At 34.0% G+C, this 23,099-nt stretch overlaps 1 protein-coding gene across 1 annotated transcript in view; it reads left to right on the forward strand.

Moving 5' to 3' along the window:
• Positions 1-23,099, forward strand: part of LOC124630472 (cardioacceleratory peptide receptor-like) — a 67,108-nt gene that overhangs the window by 35,283 nt on the left and 8,726 nt on the right. The window contains exons 2-8 of the mRNA XM_047164392.1: positions 8,697-8,839; positions 10,772-10,907; positions 11,279-11,382; positions 12,419-12,512; positions 13,400-13,495; positions 14,421-14,603; positions 16,322-16,417. Of these exons, the coding sequence (XP_047020348.1) occupies positions 8,729-8,839; positions 10,772-10,907; positions 11,279-11,382; positions 12,419-12,512; positions 13,400-13,495; positions 14,421-14,603; positions 16,322-16,417 (820 nt within the window). The 5' untranslated portion in view covers positions 8,697-8,728. The remainder of the gene's footprint in view (positions 1-8,696; positions 8,840-10,771; positions 10,908-11,278; positions 11,383-12,418; positions 12,513-13,399; positions 13,496-14,420; positions 14,604-16,321; positions 16,418-23,099) is intronic.

Raw genomic sequence — 23,099 nt, forward strand, 5'->3', positions numbered from 1 at the left:
AACTTTAAAATAACACACAAGAAAAATCTTTTTGAATTCAAAATTTCTTCGCTGACAACGGTAGTTTATGTAGAACTGTTTTTAATATATGTCAATATTTTAAATAAAAAATGACTATTCTATTCTAAAGAAACAAAAAATAAACTTCCATTACTACATCTTTTACCCTAAACACAGTTAGATCACCACTCCATTGTATCACACTTTAACTGGTCTCAATGCCAAGTCGGTAACGTATATCTTAATTAAACAAGTACTGGACCAAGGTTCCAGGCTCCCTACGTAGGTACTTTCAGTAAAGCAGCTTACACAAATTGAATTTGTTAGAACAAATCCCCGCCAAGTGAGATGAATAAAGACAATGATAAGCCGGTTTCACTGTAAAAAGGCTGAACTGTTAAAGGTGATATTCGGTATGGAAAAAAATTGTTTGGTTGTAGGAAGTATTTTCTATGGTAAATGTGATTTAAAAGTTAGCACATAGCTATCTAGATTTATGTAGAAAAATTAACCATACTTATTATCGTTATCTTGAGCTCTGACCTACATCTGCGCAAAGTGATTTATTAGCAAAGAACCAATCCCGAGTGACGGCTATGACACGATGCACTGCGGGCCAATCACCGCTTTAGCCCGACCCCGCGCCTCACTTCATACGACAAAAGGGACTCAATAAATTACTTCTGCGCAGGTGAAGGTCAGAGCTCAAGATTCGTGCCGATAACTATAAATTACAAGCATTAATTAGTTGAAGAAGGAAATAATATTTTTGCAATATTTGAACTTCAAACCTTTTTCACGTCGTATTAAACCGAATCAAAGACTTCTTCGTTCAGGATATTCTAATGAATTTGAAGAGTTTTCAATGCTTCGTGATAAGTTTAAATGAAATGTGATGCGTTACAAAGTTTAACAGAGAACATAAAGGAGTTACTTCCAAACTTTTTGAAAACAAAAGATGATAATACTGAAGGATGTGTTCAAGTTGGAATTAATATTGTAACGTTTATATCTTCACTTTCTGTATCCAATTTTAGGAATATAATAATTTATTTTCAAATAAAGTATCTTTTACAGTTTGTACATATTTATTTTATACAAAGTTCTTTCACTAGTAAGGTAAAAGTAAATAAAAATAAATTAATGATTCCTTAAAAACAGAACTCAAACAGCATAATATTCCTCTAATTAAAATTATACTCTAGCACAAGGTTCACTACAAGGTTAAAATATTTTCACGTGGCCTAACGCAGATCAAAGATCCCATCAGATACAAGTCACAAGTCTCCTAAATAAAGTAAACAATTTCAGAAAATAATCTCAAAGCAATTTAAAATACATTTAGTTTATCTCGATCAGTAGATAGACACTCATTTATCAGGAGTTGATTCAGCCAGCCAGACGGGGTTGTGTTCTGACTAAATCATGGAGAAAGTAAAGATGAACGGAGATGCAATAATGCAGGTAGGTCAGGCGCCTTCTTCTAGGTCAAATTCGCATAGTGAGCATGACCAAAAGTATCAGTTACTAAATCACAGAGTATGGAAAGATGAACGGAGATGCCGCAGGTAGGTCAGGCGCTTTCTTCTAGGTCAAAAAGGTACGATGGGCATGGCCAAAACAATCAGTTATAAGTACACTTACTTGCCGTTCAGGTTCTTTGAGACATCTGTCAACGAAAACTGGTCGGATCCAAAGAAGGCGCATAAGGGCGAAGACAGTAAAGTTCCTCGTTTCTCACACCCGCATTTTAGTGCGCTAATATCTTAAGAGATTTTCTGTTATGACACCTCCGCTAGTCATTTTGTTTTCCATGGCATAAATGTATTCAAGTCTATACTCTCCCTGGTGGATAAGAGGATACTTTAACTGACCATTGCTATTATGTTGGGTTATTAGATTTTAAGTGGTATGTAGTGCTTTGATTAATTCAATTAAAATTCGCTAATAGAATACTGGTTAGTGCTAAGCTAAAAGTGAATCTTAACAGTTTTTGAATGTCAAAAAATTCTTCATCTTAGATTTTAATTCAGTATTTTTCAAATTTTTATTGCTTGTACTTACAGTGTAAGACATCGTTATTTAAGAAAATAACTGATCTCAAACGTCAGTTAGATTTCAGCAGTAGGTAAACTGATGAATATTTCTGTGCTAACTTCCCATATAAAACCATTCATCTTTTATTATCTAAATTACTTTTCCTTACAAACTACTTTCCCATGTAATTCAGACTAAGAACATCCAACAAATATACTAAATAGAAATATAATTCTGTCAATGGCAAAAATACGAGGCAATTACGTGAAATTGACACAAAATATAGGAAAAGTTCAGTCGCAAATCTGGCGTAATCCTCTTTTGAGACGCGACGTTTTTTTTTTATTATATAATACAAAGCTTGTTCATTCAGCTCCGGATATTGTGCTTCTAAAGAGTTCTTTTGCGATAAATCATTAGGTATTTGTGTGACTTTCATTTTTTGACAGGTCAATGTCATTTGTTAGAATCTATACTTTATTTTGTCACTTTTTTTAAATTAAGCTTGTGGTGACCAAAACGTGTATAAATCACGGAAGGACCAAATAAAAATCCTGAAAGTGAAATTCTCTCTTTATCTAAGCCACAGACAAATAATTATTCTCTTTTCAAATTCGGAACAAAACTCCGCTTAAAATCTTAAAGAGTGTTCCATATTCAAACGAGTTATAGCTTTGATATCGAATACGGCACACGACAAAATATTTCACCTCCGTTTCGAAATTCGAAATCCAATTCGTTCGGCGATAGTTTTTTTTTTTCTTTTTTTTTTTAAACGAGGTCTGCAACGCTCAAACGAATTGATATCTGCGTCAAACCTATTTGGTATGGACGTGTGAACTGACAAGGTTGTTTGGGTAACAAAACAATTGTATCCATTATCCATTCAGACAGATAGTATAGTTCAGACAGGTAGTCGTGGTGGCCTAGTAGGTAAAGGACCAACCTCTCAAGTATGAGGGCGCGGGTTCGATCCCAGGTCAGGCAAGTACCAATGCAACTTTTCTAAGTTTGTATGTACTTTCTAAGTATATCTTAGACATCATTGACTGTGTTTCGGATGGCACGTTAAACTGTAGGTCCCGGCTGTCATTGAACATCCTTGGCAGTCGTTACGGGTAGTCAGAAGCCAGTAAGTCTGACACCAGTCTAACCAAGGGGTATCGCGTTGCCCGGGTAACTGGGTTGAGGAGGTCAGATAGGCAGTCGCTTCTTGTAAAGCACTGGTACTCAGCTGAATCCGGTTAGACTGGAAGCCGACCCCAATATGATTGGGAAGAAAAAGGCTCGGAGGATGATGATCCATTCAGACAGATCTATCTGAATGCCTAGTCTTTATCTATTCAAACTGATAGTTTTATGCATGTTCTAGATTAAGGTGTTGTGTATGTGAATATTTTTTATCAGCATCTGTTTTTATTTTTCATTAAATCCATCCTTATTCACTTACTATTGAAGATCCCCCTTTGCTCTAATGCTTATATTCACATGGGAGACAAATATTAGTCGATTGTAGCATTATATCATGAAATATATTTTTCCCATTCTCAATGTACTTGTAAAAATGTCTAAAAATAAGGATATTTAAGAATTTTTCAGAGCAGAAAACAAGTTTTGCAGTAAGTTTGTAGAAGTCTAGCGAAGTTTGTCTGACGTCATAGATAGATACTCGCCAAGTAAGTTCTCTTTTTCCAGCGGACTGATTCCTACATGAACTTTGTTTTTTTTTACACTTCCCATAACTTTCACTATACTAACTTAAAATCACTAACTACCTAATATTTCGGTTTCGGTTTAAAGATATTTATTTCTCATAAGAACTTACATACAGTTCAGTTCACTTATAATGAGATACAAAGCACTTACTATTAAATTAATTATTTACACCTCTAGTTATAGTATCTAGGTTTACATTAGAGTGTGCATACATAATTCCTAATTTCCTTTTTAAATACGTTTAGGTTGTTACAATCTCTCATCTCATTAGGTAAATTATTGTATAGCTGTGCTCCTTCAAATAATATCGTTTTCTTCCCATAATTAGTTCGAACTTTAATGACTTGTAGTTTATTTTTCTTTCTTAAGTTATGTGTACTTGTTTTTGTAGGTATTTGCAAGTCAGTTAAGACATGATTAGATATATTTTTTTTTATTAAAATGCAAGTGTTATAGATGTATAATTGCTTAAGATTTAGTAATTTACTTTTCGTAAAATCAAAGTTATTTCCGGACATCTTGTCATACATACATGAAATCATATTTATCCTATTCCAACAACGTATACAAACTCCAAAGATTCGGCTTCACATTCAAACATAACATAAATACTCATATTTATTTGAGCTGTTGTTTTACTTGACAGGGAGGCAACTTTTCATCAGATCTACACTATAACATAGAAAATATTCCTTACAGTTTCCTTAGCATTGTGCCAAGAAACGAAATAGCTTTATCAAACCAAATAAATAATGAAAGTTATTCGTGGTACAAAATCCTGCCAATTTTAGGAGACACACACAATCCGACAAAGGTCCCGAAGGGAAATACTATGTTGATGTTTCACCTAATTTAGTTGTTTTGGCGAATCAGATTTTGGCTAAGAGACCAGATTCTGTTTCTACGGGAACTGAGATTAGTATTTAACTAAACGTTCCAACTTTGAGGGTTCAAGTATTTTGTAGAAGCTACACTTAACAGATCTACCGATAAGAAAGATAATTGCAATAAGCCACCATGCTACCTCAAATAAAAAAGTCATTTAAAAAATCTCATTAAAATCTTTAAAACCATCTTCAAAGCTTTAACTTTGAATTCAAGACGAGACAAAAAGATATTGTCATTTGCAAAAACAATGGTAACAAACGGTGCATAAGAACTTTCCCCCCGTCAATCGACATTATCTTCATCATTATTTACGTTCTTCCCACAAAGAATCACACGAAGGAAATTAAGAGGAAATTAGTAGGATTTAAGGGGTCCCCCAAGGTACTTTCTGCCAAACTACAGAACTTTTTCCTTTTATCAAACACTAACATTTGTTTTGCCTTTCTGTTTGGACAGCACAGGTGACGGGAATTGGACCATTTGGGATATAAAAGTGTTAACAAACTTATTTGCTTTCAAGGGATTCAATTAGAAGTCCTTTGAGTATATCTCAACTTTGTTCAAATATTTAATAACCATGCTAAAGTAACTCCACTGGTATTCACAACAAAAAGTTTATACCAATTTAATTTCAACTTCAAAAGGTTCCAAACGGCCCAGAAATAAAGTTTGAATTCGATTACATAGAAAATCTCCCTTCAATTAATCTGACCCGAAATACCAATACTTCCGCAAAAAGTTTGGAACGGAACTTGTTAAAGCAATTGAAGAGTCGTTTGCGAATCACTAATCTGAAGCCGATACTGCGGGGGTAATACATCAAAGTGCTAAACCACACCTGGGTAACCAAGGGCGCATTAATTTAAATCCTCGCGGATAAATTTTGATAAATTAGATCACTTTCTCAAATACCAATTGAATCGCTGTCCAATTGATTGATTGCATTCGACTTATTTTACGATACACGCAAAAATGTGCCTTCGCACTTTATAAATAAAGTTTAATTTACAAAGGCAAGGTTCTGGGGTGAGGTGAGAACACCTGTGTTGTGATGAAGGAGCCATTTTATAGGTTATTCAGGAGTCATAGTGTCGGGGAAAGTTTAGCAGTTTATCTTTGTAGTTGTTGGAAAATTGCTTCGAGCTTTACGAGAACATGTTAACTAAGACTATCAAGTTGATTTAGGTCCAGTTACTGAGTTAGGACTTTTTATTCTACTTTGTACTAGCAATATTTTGTTTTAATGTTTCAGTTTTTTGAATATTTCTTACCAAAGTGAACTTTTTATAGCTTAATTTTTACCTTAGTACAAAGCCAGGAAGATTGTTTTTTTTTTCTGCTACTAAAAGTAACTTTTTAACCGAGAGGTGTGAACAGACACTTAATGAAACTTTGCATACTTACAGGTATCATGCTTTGCATAAGCAAAATACGTTTAATGGTTTCTATCAGTACCTAGAAGCTATATGATTGAGAAACTATGAAGTTACTTACATTTCGGTATATCTTTGTTATATTTAGTTTCGTTGCCAAAAAACAACAGACCTAAATATTCATTAAACATAGCTTTACCACGCTTCACGAATTCCTAAACACGCCTAAAACAAATAACAGAATGTAGGACTCATAATAAAATAATGCCATAACGTATTCTATCTTGTCCTCGGAGTAAGGAAAGATGAGCGGAGATACCATAATGTAGGTAGGTCAGGCACCTTCTTCTAGGTCAAATACGTACGGTGGGCATGGCCAAAATGATCAGCTACAAGTCTAACGAAGCGTTCGGGTTCTTTGAGACATTTATCAACGATTTTTGGTATTATAAAAAAAGATCAGGTCCAAAGAAGGCGTGTAAGGGAGAAGACAGTAACGTTCCCCGTCGCCCGCACATCCGCATATTGGCGCTCTCCTTTCTTAGGAGATTTTCCGTTATGGCACCTCCGCTAGTTATTTTGTTCTCCATGATCTTATCCTTGTTTACTTTATTTCGTGGTCACATTAGTATTCCATTCAATAACAAGTGACGAATGGCTATTATGTGTGAAAGCTCCTTCGAGATTCTGAGCGCCTAGTACTTTGCTTTCTGTTACGAAAATAGACCTAGTATTATTTATTACTTTTTGGGTATACAAATAAATTATAGGATAAGTTTATGAAGTTTTCTTGGGTGACAAAAGTTTTCTCATTTATTTAGAGCTCAAATTGTCATCTTACATTAGTTGGATTTATTGTGGCTTTAAGAGTTTGGTAGTTTTTTCAGTTAATTACTCTTTGTTATGGTTACAAAAGAGTTATAAGAACATTTGTCTGAATCTGACAAGAACTAATTTAACTGTCCTAAAAAGAAAAGTTTGTGAAGAATGAAATCTGTTCTTTTCATTAAAATGACTTAAAAATTAACTACAAAGAATAAAACTTTAAACTTCAAAGATCATGATAATAATTGCCTAAAAGGCTAACTTAGGTTGAAGAAAATGTATATTACATACACAAGTTCGCAAAGTTTAAATAATAGAATATACCTGCTAACGTTTATACAAAATCTGAAAAGATTTTTTGAATCGGTTGGTTAAGTCAGAAACTTGGTATCAAACAGTAAATAAACAAATCTATGAAGTTGTTTTGGAAAACCGATAGTTTATTTGTTCAACAAATCAATTAAACTTCGATTTTGATAAATATGATTGTATTCTATACCCAAAATCTGAATAAACACCAATCAGCACTTCATATCCACAATAATGTTCAAAAACTTTTATTGTAAAAATAATTTTATATACTTTCTACTAGCCGTTTTCCCGTGGTTTCATCCGCGTTCCAAAGGAACTACTGCCGGTATCGGGATAAAAATAGCCTATGCTACTTGCAGATAATGTAGCTTTCTAATTTTTAAATCGGTCCAGGAGTTCTAGTCTCCGATTAATTCTAGCTGTGTGACTCGTGCAGGGTCAAAATGTAAAGCAAAGATTTTCTAAAAATATAACTACATTTTGTAATTAACAAAACAAATAAGAGTTAACTAACTCCGGGAAGGGCAACGTTACGCTACTAATTGCCACCTACAGTTCTACTAAATAAACGTTTAAGACTTTATTTTAAGAAGGTACAATTTATTATTTTAACCATTTCTGTGTTTACCGAAATGTTTCAAAAAATTAAGTCTTACCGTTCTACGAGTACGTAGTGAAGCCGCTTTCCTTATTCTTTCTAAAGAATTCATTGATAAAGTAACAACTTTTTTATCTATAGTAATAGAATTAAGAGGAAATATTTTTTTGTTTGTTTGTACCCTAATGGCTGCGAAACGACTATACCGATTTGAAAAAATCTTTCACTGTTTTGAAGTCACACTGTTCCCGAGTAACATAGGTTATATTTTATCCCGGTATGGGCAGTAGTTCCCACAGGACACTGGTAAAACCGCAGGCAATTGGCTTATTGACATATAAAATCGAATGTTAAGAAATACCTATGCATCCCTTCACTTACAAAGTAGGTCATAAAATGTCCTAAACGGATTATAAACTAGACTCCTATCATTACAGCATTACAGGCTTTGGAGACTTTATTGCATCCATTTTCATCAACGATTCAATAAAGATACGAGATTCATTTGGGACAGTGAAAAGATTAAACTTAGAACGACATCGCTATATGCGATAATAAATATTAGTTTTAATAGTAGGAGTCGACAAAGTATTAATTAAAACAGAGTAAATTTTAAGAGTCATATCAGTAGGTACATTATTGTAAAAGGGAGCGTTCAATGGTCCCTCTATGTTGTCTATGTATGTAGAACATTAAAAAGATATCCAATCAAAGAGTATTTAATAACCCCAGAACGCCTTCTCATACAACATGCTGGCATGCAACATTCCAAATTCAAAAAACGCGCCGGCATTGGATTTTGTTTTCATTATCTGTAAATTTGATAGTTCGCGGTTCTCTTGAATGCAATGGCAACATTTCAATGATTGTTTAAGAAACATTACTGTGTTATTTAAGACCGTATTTAATACAATTAACTTTAAAAAGGTAATGTTCTTTGTCCTCAGGTACATGATAACAAGATGTGAAACACAGCATCATGGGGGATAAAGACTGTAACAACTGCAGTTTTTGGATCGACATCAACGAAACTATTTATAGGAATATCTCCAGAAATGAGACGACTATCAACAAGTTCTATTTCTACCAGGTAAATAAATAGTATGCTTTCTGTACTTTACTCTTATGCGGCAGAAAATTACTACCTACTGAAAGTGCATCATATAGTTTCACTTTTTCAAGTTCGCCGACAGATCTTAATTGTTATTTTTTCCATTCCAAATATACTTAACCAAAATATTTTTCAACAACACCAAGTTTTACAATATTCGTTTACAAACTTGTTCTACCATTAGTAATTCTAATTATTATTAAACTTTACTATACCCCTATTTGTTAAAACTTCTTATATTTTAGGTTACCTTAATGTTCTTTTCGTTTTCATATAGCCCGTTAAGTACACTTTCTTAATGAATTTTCTCATCAAATCGTGTGTCATTAAAGTTAATGGTTTGTCAAAATGTCAGGGCAATAAAATAATAACAAATGAACACGATCTGTTACCAATGGGCGAGAGACGGTAAGAGGGGAAACTTAATTGACTGTGAGAACATAAAATAGGTCTTGGTGACATTCTCTAATTCAGTTTTCGAGTTCAACATAAAATATTGCACTGTTAAAGTGTTAAAACTTTACGTAAAATCTCAGTTTTCGCTTCTAAGTTAAGTTTTTAATTCAACTTAAATAAAAACTTGGAATATTGTGAAAAGCGTTGCTCAAAAGACCTTGAACACTTCAGACGAAACAGATTTTTCACTGAGTCGGTTAATTAAAAGTACAGCTAAGAAACTAATCAGTGAAATTCATTAACGTGGAGTGCACAATTAATTGTGTGAAGTGTTCCTAGCTAAAGTATGAGTCTAGACTCACTCTCTGTGTTCTAATTTGTTTAAGACTGTCTTAATTTAAGAGCCAAGGAATCATTTAGAAAATTTTGTTTAAAAAAGGTTCTATTTCGTTGAACTGTTGCTTTTTTACTATTTTGTGAAGTGAACTTTGATTAAAATGGAAAATCGTAAAAAGAAAAATTCTATTTTTCTAACTCTTATAATTTGTGTTTGTCATTCACATAAATGAATAAAACAACGGATGACTTGTAGAATCATAACATTTTTGACGAATCACCTAAAAAAGTCACTTTTATTTTACTACTACGAATAAGACACGAAAACTCATGAAATCCATGTAAAACTCAAAAAATTAAACTAAAACTTTATAACTCCCAAATATAAGTATCAAAAATTCCACTCAGCTTATTGCATGCCATTTAATTTTATGTCTTATTTCTATACTTGTAACATTCAAATTCGTGAGACACTTGAGACCTTAACTGCGATGCATTTAACTACAAATTACTTGGAGTAGGTAACTATTTGCACCAAATATTGCAAGAATTTGCACAACTTTGATACTTAGAACCGATATTATAGAAGTTCAGACGACGTATTTCAGCTCATATAGTAGTTTGAAGCTATGAATAAAATTGAAATAAGCTGAGATATTTACACTTATGACTTTAATTTATTGCGTGAATGATTTAGAAGTTTGGCTATAGCATTAGATAATTATGTCGACAATTGTTCAATTATTAAGTATTTTCATTTCCAAGTTGGCAGTCAGTAGCAATGTTATGTAAGTTTACCGAATTAAATTGATTTATATTATATTCTCTCTCATCTACTGGCGCTTTCACACGAGCTTATTTTTCCGAGCGACTCATTCCATGTAGCAAAAATCGACCACTCTGTCTTAAACGATAGCGATGCCTAGTTTTTCTAACCAACTTTAAATAAAAAAGAAGTGCTCAATATGACCTGTACCTATGTATGTTTGGGCGCGAATTTTCGCGTTTAACTCTACGTTACGAAACATTTTTCAGCGATTTTCTTTATCTTTCTCAAAATTAGGAGAAGGTTTTAGGTACCAATATTATTGAAGTATTTTTTTATGAAAAAAGGTTTTTTATTTAACTTTTTTTAATGATATTATTACTAATACTTACTTGTATTTTATTCCCAAACAGTCAGCACAATTGGCCATTCTATGGATGCTACTGGTGACAATAGTGGCTGGCAACGCGACAGTCGTGCTTGCCTTACTCCTCACAAAGTCAAGAAAGAGCAGAATGAACTTCTTTATCATGCAACTGGCCATTGCAGGTAAGGTATTACTCTGTGAAATACAGCAGTTGTGGAGTGTCCTTAGAGAATATTGTATCTATGAGTGTCTTGCCATTTATATTCTCTATTATATCCGTTATTTGAATGTCATATACAAAGTTGAAACTTTTAATATGCCATAAGATTCCTGTTGAAAAATCGTACTTTGGCGTTTATAGAACCTTTCTTTCTTATTTAAAAGATACAATATGAAACTTATAATCTAACAAAGAATATGTACCTGTATAGAAAAACAGCAATTTTTCTACAAATGACAACTATAAAATGTACCATCTAAAAATTATTTTCCACTTACTACCCCAACTTTCTGCTTCACCTATCCTACAACTAACAGGGTGAAAATTTTCCAGATTTATTAGTGGGTCTAATAAGCGTGCTACCTGACCTCATCCAGCGCATCACGATCACATGGCTAGCCGGCTCCATCACGTGCAAAATGATGAAGTATCTACAGGTAAGGTAGATGAAACTAATTAACGTTAATTAACTGTTTCTCTGAGAAATAATTTTCTGCGAAGGTTTTATTTTGAAGAGCTTTTGTTTGTAAGGAGTTATGGTGTAGGTATGAATGTTGCTTGAGATGTTGCGTGGAATTCTGTCTATTTATTTAAATAAAATACATTAACTGAATATGAAGCTAATTAGGATATATTTTTTTGCTTGTATATTATCTAAAGTATAAATATTTTACCTGATTATCTGAGAGAAACTATATTATGCCTAGTCCGAAGTATAAATATTTCGCCTAATCATCTGGAACCTTATTACTACTAACTTATCTAACACCAAAAAGTTATTCCCATCAAAAAAAAACTGCCTATAAAATTAATTCTAAATACCCAGCTAAACACTCGCCAATTATTTATTTTGTCAATTTTGTACTTTTAACAGTACTCTTCTCCTAATATACCTCAGTAATATGATCTGGATCAAAATATTATTACAAATGGCTATAAGGTAAAACACGTGAACACAAAAAGCGAAGTGTCGATTACAAAGGATGATACCCCATTAGTTACACGAGTAAATCCACGTGTTTCGTACTATAATAGTTTGTTTGTCAATATGTTTGTCAATAGTTTAGTTATTGTTGAAGAACACATGTTAAACGTGCAAGATACGTATTATTATTAATCGTATAGTGTTTACTTTTAGAAAGGTTTATTTAATTCAAGCTGTTGTATTGTGTTCGGTTTTAGTCATAAAATTCTCACGAGGTGTGAATCAAGAGATATTAAACTTTATAATGCAGCAAAATTGGAAATAAAGGAAATAGGGAAATATTTAAATTTTGTGATTATTATGTGTTTTAATTCAGCCAAGTTGTGATTACCTACGTAGCAAGAAATTTTAGCTTGTAAACTCAAAGTTTCCCTAATTTTTCCCTTTTATTAATAAAGTCTACGTCCGAGTATAAATCTATGGTAATTTCTTTGTCATTCCATCTATATCTTTCTTTGATCCTGTTTATTAATTAGACTATGTTTTAGGGCGTGGTGACATACTCCTCTACATACGTGCTGGTTGCTCTCAGCGTGGATCGGTGTGATGCTATCACGCATCCTATGAATTTTACAGGAAGCTGTAAGTAATCCTACTAATACTATCCTTTGAAATATAGTTTACTTAAGCTAGACCAAAAGAGTGAATATGTAAATAGTTCATAACCCGCTGAAAGTTAGAACGATTGTTCCAATCAAATAAAATCTAAAAGTTCTCATCGATGTCAGGATTTAAATTCAGGGGTCAAAATAACTACCTATGGCAATAAAATTATATTTATAGGGCTGATGAATTTCAGAAACAGCTAGTCTAATTTTGACAATTATTTCTTTGTTATTTAATGTACCTATTCAATGGAACATCTTGCTACTTTTGTTATGGGCACTGGAAAAACCACGGATTTAAGCTAGCACTATTAAAATGATAATACTAAAGTAGCAAATGTCCTAAAAAACTGCAAAGTTTCATAATTATGTCAAAGTTGTATAATTATCATCATAACTTAGCCTAAGATAAACTTAAAATGTAACTTAGACAAAGTCCAGGCTAGTGTCGTTGCATATTTTGCTAACTTAGATGCTAACCAACTATTTGTTCCAATTTCAGCGCTGTTGAAGTTACTTATTTTCTGGAGTTGAAATTATTAAAAGAACCTCTTTTAAGTTTTTTTTCTAATTTTAAAGCTAAATCTCTTTTTAATATTTTTCTACACCATGGATACCCATGGTTTCTTTGCTTGTACCCAAGGGCAACTTATATATCTTAACTTGACGACTAGCGCAATTTTACTCGCGTTCTTCTGGGTCCTCCGGCTTCCTATTACTGACTTAAAATTAGTCTATGTCCTTTCTCACACTCTATATTATTTCATTTAAATCGGCTAACAAACAAACAGACAGACGAACAGAGAGAGTTACTTTGGCATTTATATTATTTGTAAGTATTAATTAATTGGTTGTTTCTCACAGGGCGCCGGGCTCGCGCTCTCATATTAGGAGCGTGGTTTGTGAGCTTCCTATTCTGTGTGCCCATGCTATTTCTCTTCGACGAAGCTAATGTTGAAGGTAAGCAAATGACGAAACTAATTATCAATAATGGAATATTTTTTAATGCTGAGTTAAGGTACTGTTAAGTCATGGAGAGCCACCGAAAGAGGTAGTTTTTAACTACTTACTTCTATAAAAATCTCAAAATGTGTGCTGCAAAAAAAAGAAAACTGAAAGGTATTAGCTACTTCAAAACTATCTATCGCTTTGAATAAGGGATCTACGATTTTACTAGTTAAAATAATATATTTTTCTGTTTTACACTCAATACTTAGATATTAAATAGGGTTTAAGTTTTGAAACATGGATGCAATTTTGCATCAAAGGAAATTGAATAAAAAATACAGTATTTTTTTTCCTTGTAATAATATGTTGTTCTATTTTCATTTTCAACCAAAAGCAACGAAAGTCAGCATTCTTACTCTTTTACGACAGAAACCATTTACAAACGTACGCTACAAAAATTCTGCTAACTTTGGAAAATCACCACGACATTCTCATGCAAAACTGTCGTTTTTATTTTCGAGAGTTTCCTACAAGCGTTCATAAAATAAAAACCGATTAAGTTCTAAAAGCTAACAGTATTATTAAAATCCAGACTGGCTAGTTGTCTGCACATAGTGTGTGGGTGCTCCTGTCTAGTTCGTCTTAAATGGTCTAAATGGAAATACACCCACTCACACTTCACTTGCAGCCTTTGTATCTTTAAATAAGGATGAAAAAAATATTCAGATATTATAACATATTTTGTTTTTTTACATAAGATATGTATTGAGGTTTTTTTTTCTCTTAAAAGTAAATTTAAAGCACAATTATTGACCACAACCACATTTTCAGAAATAGGTAAATCGGAACCGTTTTTCATTAATAAGATCTTATGACAAATCGTGCCCATCGTCTACTGGCATTGGATTTATACTACTGAAAGCTGGACATTTTCCAGGTATATACCAATGCTGGTCCGGTATCAGCAAGCTACAATGGAGGATATGGATGACCAGCGTCTTCGTGTCCTTATTCGTCGCTCCAGCGTTGACAATATCCGCCTGTTACGGAGTCATCGTGGTCACTATACGTCAGAAAAGCAACCGGGTGTTGGGACGACGTGCGACAACGACCAGGCAATGTAAGTTTATTTTTATTCTTCCTTTTATGTTTACAAGTTTATATAAAAAATACGTATAAAAGAAACGTATACACTAAAACTAAAAAGCGTCAAAAACCTCTTCCTCGTGGTTGTCAACCAGAAGCGTGCCCAAAAGGCTGGCAGCATTGCCACGATAGATTGCAATGCTTATCCTTTGTCAACCAGCTGTTCACGCTTCTGACATGTGAGTCCTAGCATCAAAGGCTTTACTAATCTGCCTGTCAACCTCTGACGTAGTATGTTACCTATCATTGTAGGCCACTGAAGTTACAGTTGGCGAGGATTTAACCCGCCTTATCAGTTGTGTTTCACTACCGATTACTAGTATGGGTGCTTTGTAAGAGTTTCTTACTGACAGAACGATTTTGAATCCACCTGGGAACAAACTCAAGCCTCGTGTATAGTTGACAGTAATCGCGCTAAGGATCACTGTATCACCGAAACAGATTTCGTTAGTCATACAACATTAATTAAACAAAGTACACATGTATGTAAGTAATTAGGCTTTTTTTCGGGTGTCCCAAACTTGTAATTTGGGAGAAAACTTTTCGGGATTGGCTGGATTTTAGTATGTAGTCGTAAATAGTTGTTTATGTAGACTAAATTTAGGCTGAATTAGATTAGGGGAACATAAATGTGTTAGAGGTTTCGCTGCCGTAATTTTGGTGGCTAATGTGATGAAGTGGACATGGTTCCCTAAGTACTCTTAAGAGATTGTCTGTTATGTAATGTGTGGTGTCTCTATGTAAGAATATCTATACATGTATGTATGAACCGCGGCACGAGTAATAAACGAATTATGATAACCTACAAAATATTAAGAATAGTCAACAAAGTCTATAAAAGTTTATATAATCAAAACTACTGCTTATTAATCTGTTAAAAAGGCCTGAAACCGTTATAGAACTTCTAGATTTCTAAAAACAAGTCTGGGACTTTTGTATCCCAAAAAGCAAAAGAATAAGAACCCCTGAGAACTTCAAATAATAAAAAGGCGAAAAGAACCCAATATATCAAAATAAATAAGCCGAAACAAAAGCCGAAATAACAAAAGAATAGCTAACAATCAAGGTCAGGAATGGGCACGTGCTTCAACTGACGATGGATTCCAAGAGCATAAAGTATGGACTCCGAAGTAGTCTGGATTTACGCCCACAAATAAAACGTTATCCGTTTCTTATTGAAAATAGTAAGGAGGTTAAGAAAGGAAAACGATAAACTGAGTTATGAAGGATAGTCTTGAAATGAACAAAATAAACTGGAGAATGTTTGGATTTTTTTATATCGTTAACTAGATTTTTCTCGTATTTTCTTTCGTTTCTGGCAAAATGAATACCCGTCCTAAGATAAAATGAAGTTTATGTTGTATGTTAATACCATGAAAAACTAAAGAAATAAAAAAACCTTCTGATATTTAAACTATCTAAGATTAAAAAAGTTAGTTTAACTTTTTAAAGGCCTTTGTACAAACTTTTTACCTTACCTATGTTACTCGGGAAGAGTCTAGGTTCCCAACAGTGAAGGATTTTTACAGGTCGGTCCAGTAATTTCGGAGTCTTTACAAACCAATAAAAAATGTTTCTCTCTATTACATTAGTATATATTCACAGCCTACATAGCCACAAAATCATGGAAATAGTGTTAATATGTTATTTATTAAATATAGAGACAGTATTAATAGTATATTTTTATTGCAGATAGTGACGACCTGGACAGCCGGCGAGCCAGCAGCCGCGGCATCATACCGAAGGCGAAAATTAAAACTGTCAAAATGACATTTGTTATCGTTTTCGGTGAGTAATTACTAACTTAGTTATTATTTACTTTTCAAGCCCAAAATCATGGACATCATAAACGTCCCGTTTTCTTTCAACGAACAACGAACATCTTTGAAACGTGTTTCTTAGTAGGAATACAGTGGTTTTAAGTTTTATGAAGATGTGTCTAAAGTATTGTTTATAACTTAATGAACCCGTTTATTTTTTAATTTAAAGTTTCATAATTTTAATATTGAAACTGAAAATTTTGATTTGCCTATATTTAGTGGTGGACTGAAGGTACACATTTTTGAAAAACAAACATGTTATTAATGTGGTGTATTCGTTCCCCTACAAAAACAAGTCACCATTTGCGTTGATGGACAGACACGCAAACAAACAAATCATAGCTTTACATGTGCCTACTAAATTACGTAGATACCTATGAGTTGATGACACGTTTTAATATTTTAAACTTCGGTAATCACTTCCTTTTTGTCACTACCTTTACAACTACAGTACAATTACACCAAATTTTCTATTACAACTACCGCACACTTGCATGCTTATAGAAAAAAGAAAGGATTTTTGTTACACGTTTCTATCTTACTCTGTGATTCTTTCGCATTCATAATAGAGGTAAGCAAACATTTACATAAAACGAAACTAAATAACGTTAGCCTCATAATAACTTAATAACATTACAAGCGGGACCTCTGAATAAATAAACAAACGCTTTATACATTACAGAGGTTCCTAAGCAAATATTAGTTCCAGAACATAAACTCATCTCGATAGGTTACAAGGTAAATTAATGGGTGACAGATACGCAGGTAGTGTAACCCTTTACGTAAATGTAGGTAAATAAGGTTCTAAAGTGTATTGTATTTAGCTTTGGTGTGTAGATATTGCAGGAAAACTTCGTCGTTGTTAATTAGTAGGCACTAAATAATCTGTATATATCTGAAACTCTTACTAATATTGTAAATACGTATAGTAACTCTGCAAAATCAATACTTATCTCAAGGCTCAAATCCTACTTCCTACTAATCTTACTTCCTACTAATCCTACTTAATATTATAAATGTGTTTGTGTATGTTTGTTATACTTTCACGTCAAAACGGCTGGACCGATTTGGTTGAAATTTGATATGTAGATAGGTGATAGCCTGGATTAACACGTATACTTTTTATCCCGGTCAACAGGGGTGAAACCATGCGGGCGAAGCCGCGAGCGGAAGCTAGACAGAATATATTTTAATACTTAAATCGTCAGTATGATTTTCATATTTCAGCAGATAGCAGTCCTGTTTTATTTATGCTCTTTGAATCCCTTAGAAAGCTATAACAAATGTAACAGCCATCGCGATATGAAAAAGCCCACAAAATGGGTGACAGTAAAAACTTTTTACGACCTTCTCCATCATGTCTAACTGGAAGGAATTGTTGCTAAAGCTGAGGACATAAAACCCCCATAAATAAATTAACCCTCAAACTGTTTAAGATCAAGGTCACTTTTATCCCTGACTTGAGATTTTGCTCAAAGAGTTCGGTACCCTTGGCTGTTGACCTCATTTTCCATGGCTTCGTTAATATTTTCTTAGGTCGCTGACTCTTGGGTTGCTTAAAATTGTTTCATGAAATTTTAAAAGGTTAACAGAGGAACCTCAATTTGTTTTTATTTTACAACCTCATTTTATAACGCTTTTAACCCTTCGAGCAATTAAACGCACCAGTTGTGAATATCTTAGTAATTTACTAGGCTGGCCCAAGGTCATGGTCACTTCTCAAAACTTCCTCTGCAAAACAGTTGACCCGATGGTTGTTTTTTTTAAGAAAATCGTAAGCGCAATAAAAAAAATAGCCTAGTCACTATTCATTTTCATACGTACTGTTATACCAGGACCAATTATCTTGCTCAAAATGAAAAACTGATTCGATATCACGACGTTTATTGCTTGGGCTCGAGAGGTGAAGTGACACACTTCAATATAAAAAACTTATTCTATGGAACAAATCGAATACATTTGAAATGATTGCCCGGTCAGTATCAAAAATATCTAACGAATAAAACCTCACAAATGAAAAAGTTTCTAACTACGTTACACGAGCTACGCCCTTAAGATAAAGTCGAAACTTTATCACAAAAGCGCAACTGTAGGCTGGCAATCATATTAAATGTCCCTACCTAAACAACCTAACTTAAAATTTACCTATGCGTGGAAATTAAAAACACGTCCCTCACAACGGGATAGTTTACAATAACATGTGAGTTGTTTACTTAAGTGTGCCAAACTGCACTGTAAGAAAACATGTTATCGTGAACTTTTTCGCGGCAAAACCACGCAAAAAGCCTCGAAACGTGCTTCTAATAGCAAAGGATATTCAAAGTGAACACCCGTCCTGAAGGGATTACTTTTCAAGCGAAGAAAAACTCTGTATTGACAACTTACAACTTCGCCGGACGCTAACGTGTCAGATGAAGGGATAAGTCACCGTTATCAAAGTTTCTCACCTAACGTGATACAACTAAACATCTTACCCAATAAGTATTTTTTTTACAATTTTGGAATATTAAATAATAAATAAATCAAATATAGGGATCATAAATCTTCGGCAGAAACCATTGTGTCAAGCAAACACTCTTCGCGAGGCTATGCCCCTTATTGCGAAGTTGATCTCAACCTCAATTCACCATCCAAAAATTTTTTTTTTCAAAACCAAATCAGATAATAATTTTGGGATCAGATTTACAGAGCAATATTAAAAAACTTATAAAAATAACACAGGCTTGACCACATTGGTTATCTTCATCTTCCTTCGTACTGAAGATGAAGTAGCTCTGCCGTGGACATCATCTTCTCACGAAGATGAAGTAGCTCACCTTCTTATCCCTTCACCGGCAATGCTCGTACAACTCGTTCCAGGTAACATGTAATAATAAAATAAATTTAAGAAAAACCATACTATAATAATCAAGACAATTATTTATAACCTAGCATTAAATGGTTTTAATCTATTTACATGAACTATATCTCTAAATCTCCTATTATTTAACTTTCTAATTACATAATTAACATCAGAAATTTGTCGAACAATCTCATATGGACCTTTATATAATCGACACAATTTCATACTTCTATTACCAATGCGCCTAGGTGTAAAAACCATTACCAGTTGATTTGGACTAAAACGCCTAGTCTTTGCCTTTCTATCATATACTATTTTCTGTTTTAATTGAGCCTTCCTAATATTATTCAAGGCTTTCCGGCATAACATATTATGTATATTATGTCTTCTACTAAAATCAACCTCACTACTCCTATCATCATTTACTCTTATATCTGTCTGAAATAATGGTTCTTTAGCGTACATAATCATATAGGGCGATATTTTAGTACTAGCATGCTTACTAGTGTTGTACGCATAACAAACTAACGGTATATAATAACACCAATTACGCTGATCCCCAGAAACATACATTGATAACATTTGTGTTAATGATCTGTTAAATCTCTCAACTAAACCATTAGAGGCTGGGTGAAAAGCTGTCGTGAAACATGACTTCGCTCCAAAATAATTAATAGTGTCCCTAACTAAATGTGACGTAAAAACCGAACCCCTATCCGAAATAACTTCTTTCACGCCTCCTAGTCGACAAAATATTTCTTCAATCAGAAACTCACTCACACTCTGCGCTGTCGCTCTAGGAACTGCCTTACATATCGCATACTTAGAAACATATTCCACGGCTACAATCACAAATCTATTACCATTCCTCGACTTTCTAAAAGGACCTAGTATGTCTATACCTATCTTTTCCATCAAATGGTTTACCACTACTGGCTGTAATTGTGCAACACCTTTCACCTTCTTTCGTTCCTGACAAACCATGCAACTCTTAACATATCTTTCAACCTCCTTTTCCGCATCTTTTATAAAATATTTAGTGCAAAATTTCGTCAAAGTCTTTGCTAATCCTAAATGTCCCCCTGACCATGGGTCATCATGTAATTCTTGTAGTATACTTGGTAATATTTGTTTTGGTACCACAATCAAATTCTTTATTTCATTAAACCTCCTCGCTTTCTTGCATAGCACATCATTGACAAGTCTGAAGCTCTTATACTCTCCTCCATCATTCTCACTGATTTTATCTGAAATTTGTCTACAGAAGCTATCCTGCCTTTGCTCGTCTTTCAATCTGACTACCTCTATCTTATATAAGTGCATACCATCTTCTTGCATATCACCTATCGTTTCTTTATCGCTATCCTCCTGACTTAATGGATTCCTACTCAAAAAGTCCGCAATTACATTCTCTCTCCCTGCACAATGAACAATATCAAACTCATACGATTGAATGCACAAAGACCATCTCGCCAATCTTCCGTTCATATCCTTTCTATCTCTCAGCCAACACAACGCCTTATGATCTGTCATCACCTGAAATTTCATTCCCCATAGGAAATGTTTGAAATAGTTCAGAGCCCATACTAACGCCAAGCATTCCTTCTCAGTTGTAGAATATTTTCTTTCACTCTCACTCAGTTTCCTAGAAGCATATGCCACTGGATGCATAATTTCCTTACCTTGCATCAAACAGCAGCCCAACGCCTCTCCACTTGCATCTACATAAAGGCGAGTCAAGATATCTTTATTAACTGAATAAAACTTCAGAATCGGTGGGTTGGACATATATTTTATGATGGTGTCGAAAGCTTCTTGCTGCTCCTGCGCCCAACTAAATTTGACACCTTTCTTTAATAATTTAGTTAATGGAAGAACTATGTCAGCAAAATGGTTAATAAATTTACGATAATATGAAAATAATCCTAAGATAGATTTGACTTGTTTCGTATTAACCGGTGGTTTTACCGACATCAATGCCTGCAACTTTTTCTTATCAGGCCTAATCCCTACTCCCGATATCTCATGCCCTAATACGCTTACAACATGATAACCAAAGCTACATTTATTAGGTTTTAACGTAAGATTCGCTCTTTTAAGTCGTTCTAATACTTCTGTGAGTGCAGTTTTGAACTCGACAAAATTTTTACCCCAGATCAGGATATTATCAACATAACATATAGCATTTTTATATTTGATTCCCGCTAAGACTTTGTCCATCGTCCTCTGGAATATGGCCTGACTTGTTTTAAGTCCAAATGGTAATACATTGAATTCATATAATCCGGAAGGCGTTACAAAAGCAGTCTTGTGTTTATCTTTTTCAGATAGCTTTTGTTGCCAATATCCTGAATTTAAATCTAAATCTGCAAAAAATTTTGCTCCCGACAAATAAATAACAATATCTTCAATTATCGGTAGTGGATAACTATCTGTTATAACTTTTTTATTCAATTTTCGGTAATCAATGCAAAATCTCCATGTGTGATCGGGTTTTTGTACTAATACCACGGGTGATGCATAGGCGCTTTTTGACTCTCTAATAACCCCATTTTTTAACATTTCATCTACTTGTGTGTTTATAATCTCTAATTGTTTCGGTGAAACCCTATAAGGAGGTCGGTGAACCGGTATTTCGTCAGTAGTTTTTATTTCAATATTTACTAAATCACAATTTCCTAACTCTGACGTGGAAAAAGCAAAACATTTTCTATATGAAAGGAACAAATTCTTCAATTCTGTTTTTTCTTCAACACGCAGGTCTGGGTTTATGTTAATAGTATCTATTAAAGACTTATCATCTTGCGTTCTTAATGAATGTGAAACATATTTAGAACCTAACACATAATCGTCATTATCCCTAATCTTTTCTGAAAAATAAATATAGTCTGATTTTGACAATGTTTTCAAACTACCTGATGTCATTATGGCATTATGATGACAATAAACTAATGTATTTGATTCTGAAGCAATATCTCGGGAGACTTTGTGAAACGGAACATATATGCGATTCATTACAATTAAACGTTCGTTACTAAAGTCTATCAATGCTTTATTCTTATATAGAAAGTCTCGACCGAGTATCACATCTTGACTTATGTCTTTAATGATGATGAGTTCGTTCTTGAAGAGATATGAATCCAATATTATATTGACCATAGCGGATCCAACAATCTTCAAACAAGAGCCGGAGATGGACTTGATGCAATACCTCGTTTCGTCATGAGTGAAATTAATGTTTAATTTTAATGCCAGCTGTTCAGACATGCAGGAGATCGAAGCTCCAGTGTCTATCAGCGCAAGAATGTTTTGATGGCTGATGGAAATGTTTATTAAAGGAACAGACTGACCGGTTTTATTGTTTTCATCTGGGAGTTTATTTTCTTCGGACGCAGCTCGCAACTCCCCTGTCATTTTCTCTTTTTCTAATGTCTGCGTCCTTGGTAGTTTGGGTTATCATCACGACTTCTTGGGCTAGAAAAGAACCGAGCGTTATTGCTGTTCGTATTTGTAAACCTAAATCTAGGTCTCAAGTTGTATCTAGGCGTATGAAATGTTTCCGTATTTCGTGGTTCCATTGGTCGGGGTGTCGAGGTTGATGGTGATGGTGTTGGACTCTGTGCCCTCGGTGTCGATGTGGATGGTGATCTCGTAATTTCGAAGGGGTGTTCAAATCTAACTTTTGACAAAATCCCTCGCGGGGGTTGGATGGGCAAATTTATTGACGATTTCTGATCTTGACCAAATAATTCTTTTATTTGTATTAATGTCATTCTCAACTCTGCCTTCGAATTATATACACGCGTTC

The sequence above is a fragment of the Helicoverpa zea genome, chromosome 5 (genome assembly GCF_022581195.2).
Source record: "Helicoverpa zea isolate HzStark_Cry1AcR chromosome 5, ilHelZeax1.1, whole genome shotgun sequence".
Lineage (NCBI taxonomy): Eukaryota > Metazoa > Arthropoda > Insecta > Lepidoptera > Noctuidae > Helicoverpa > Helicoverpa zea.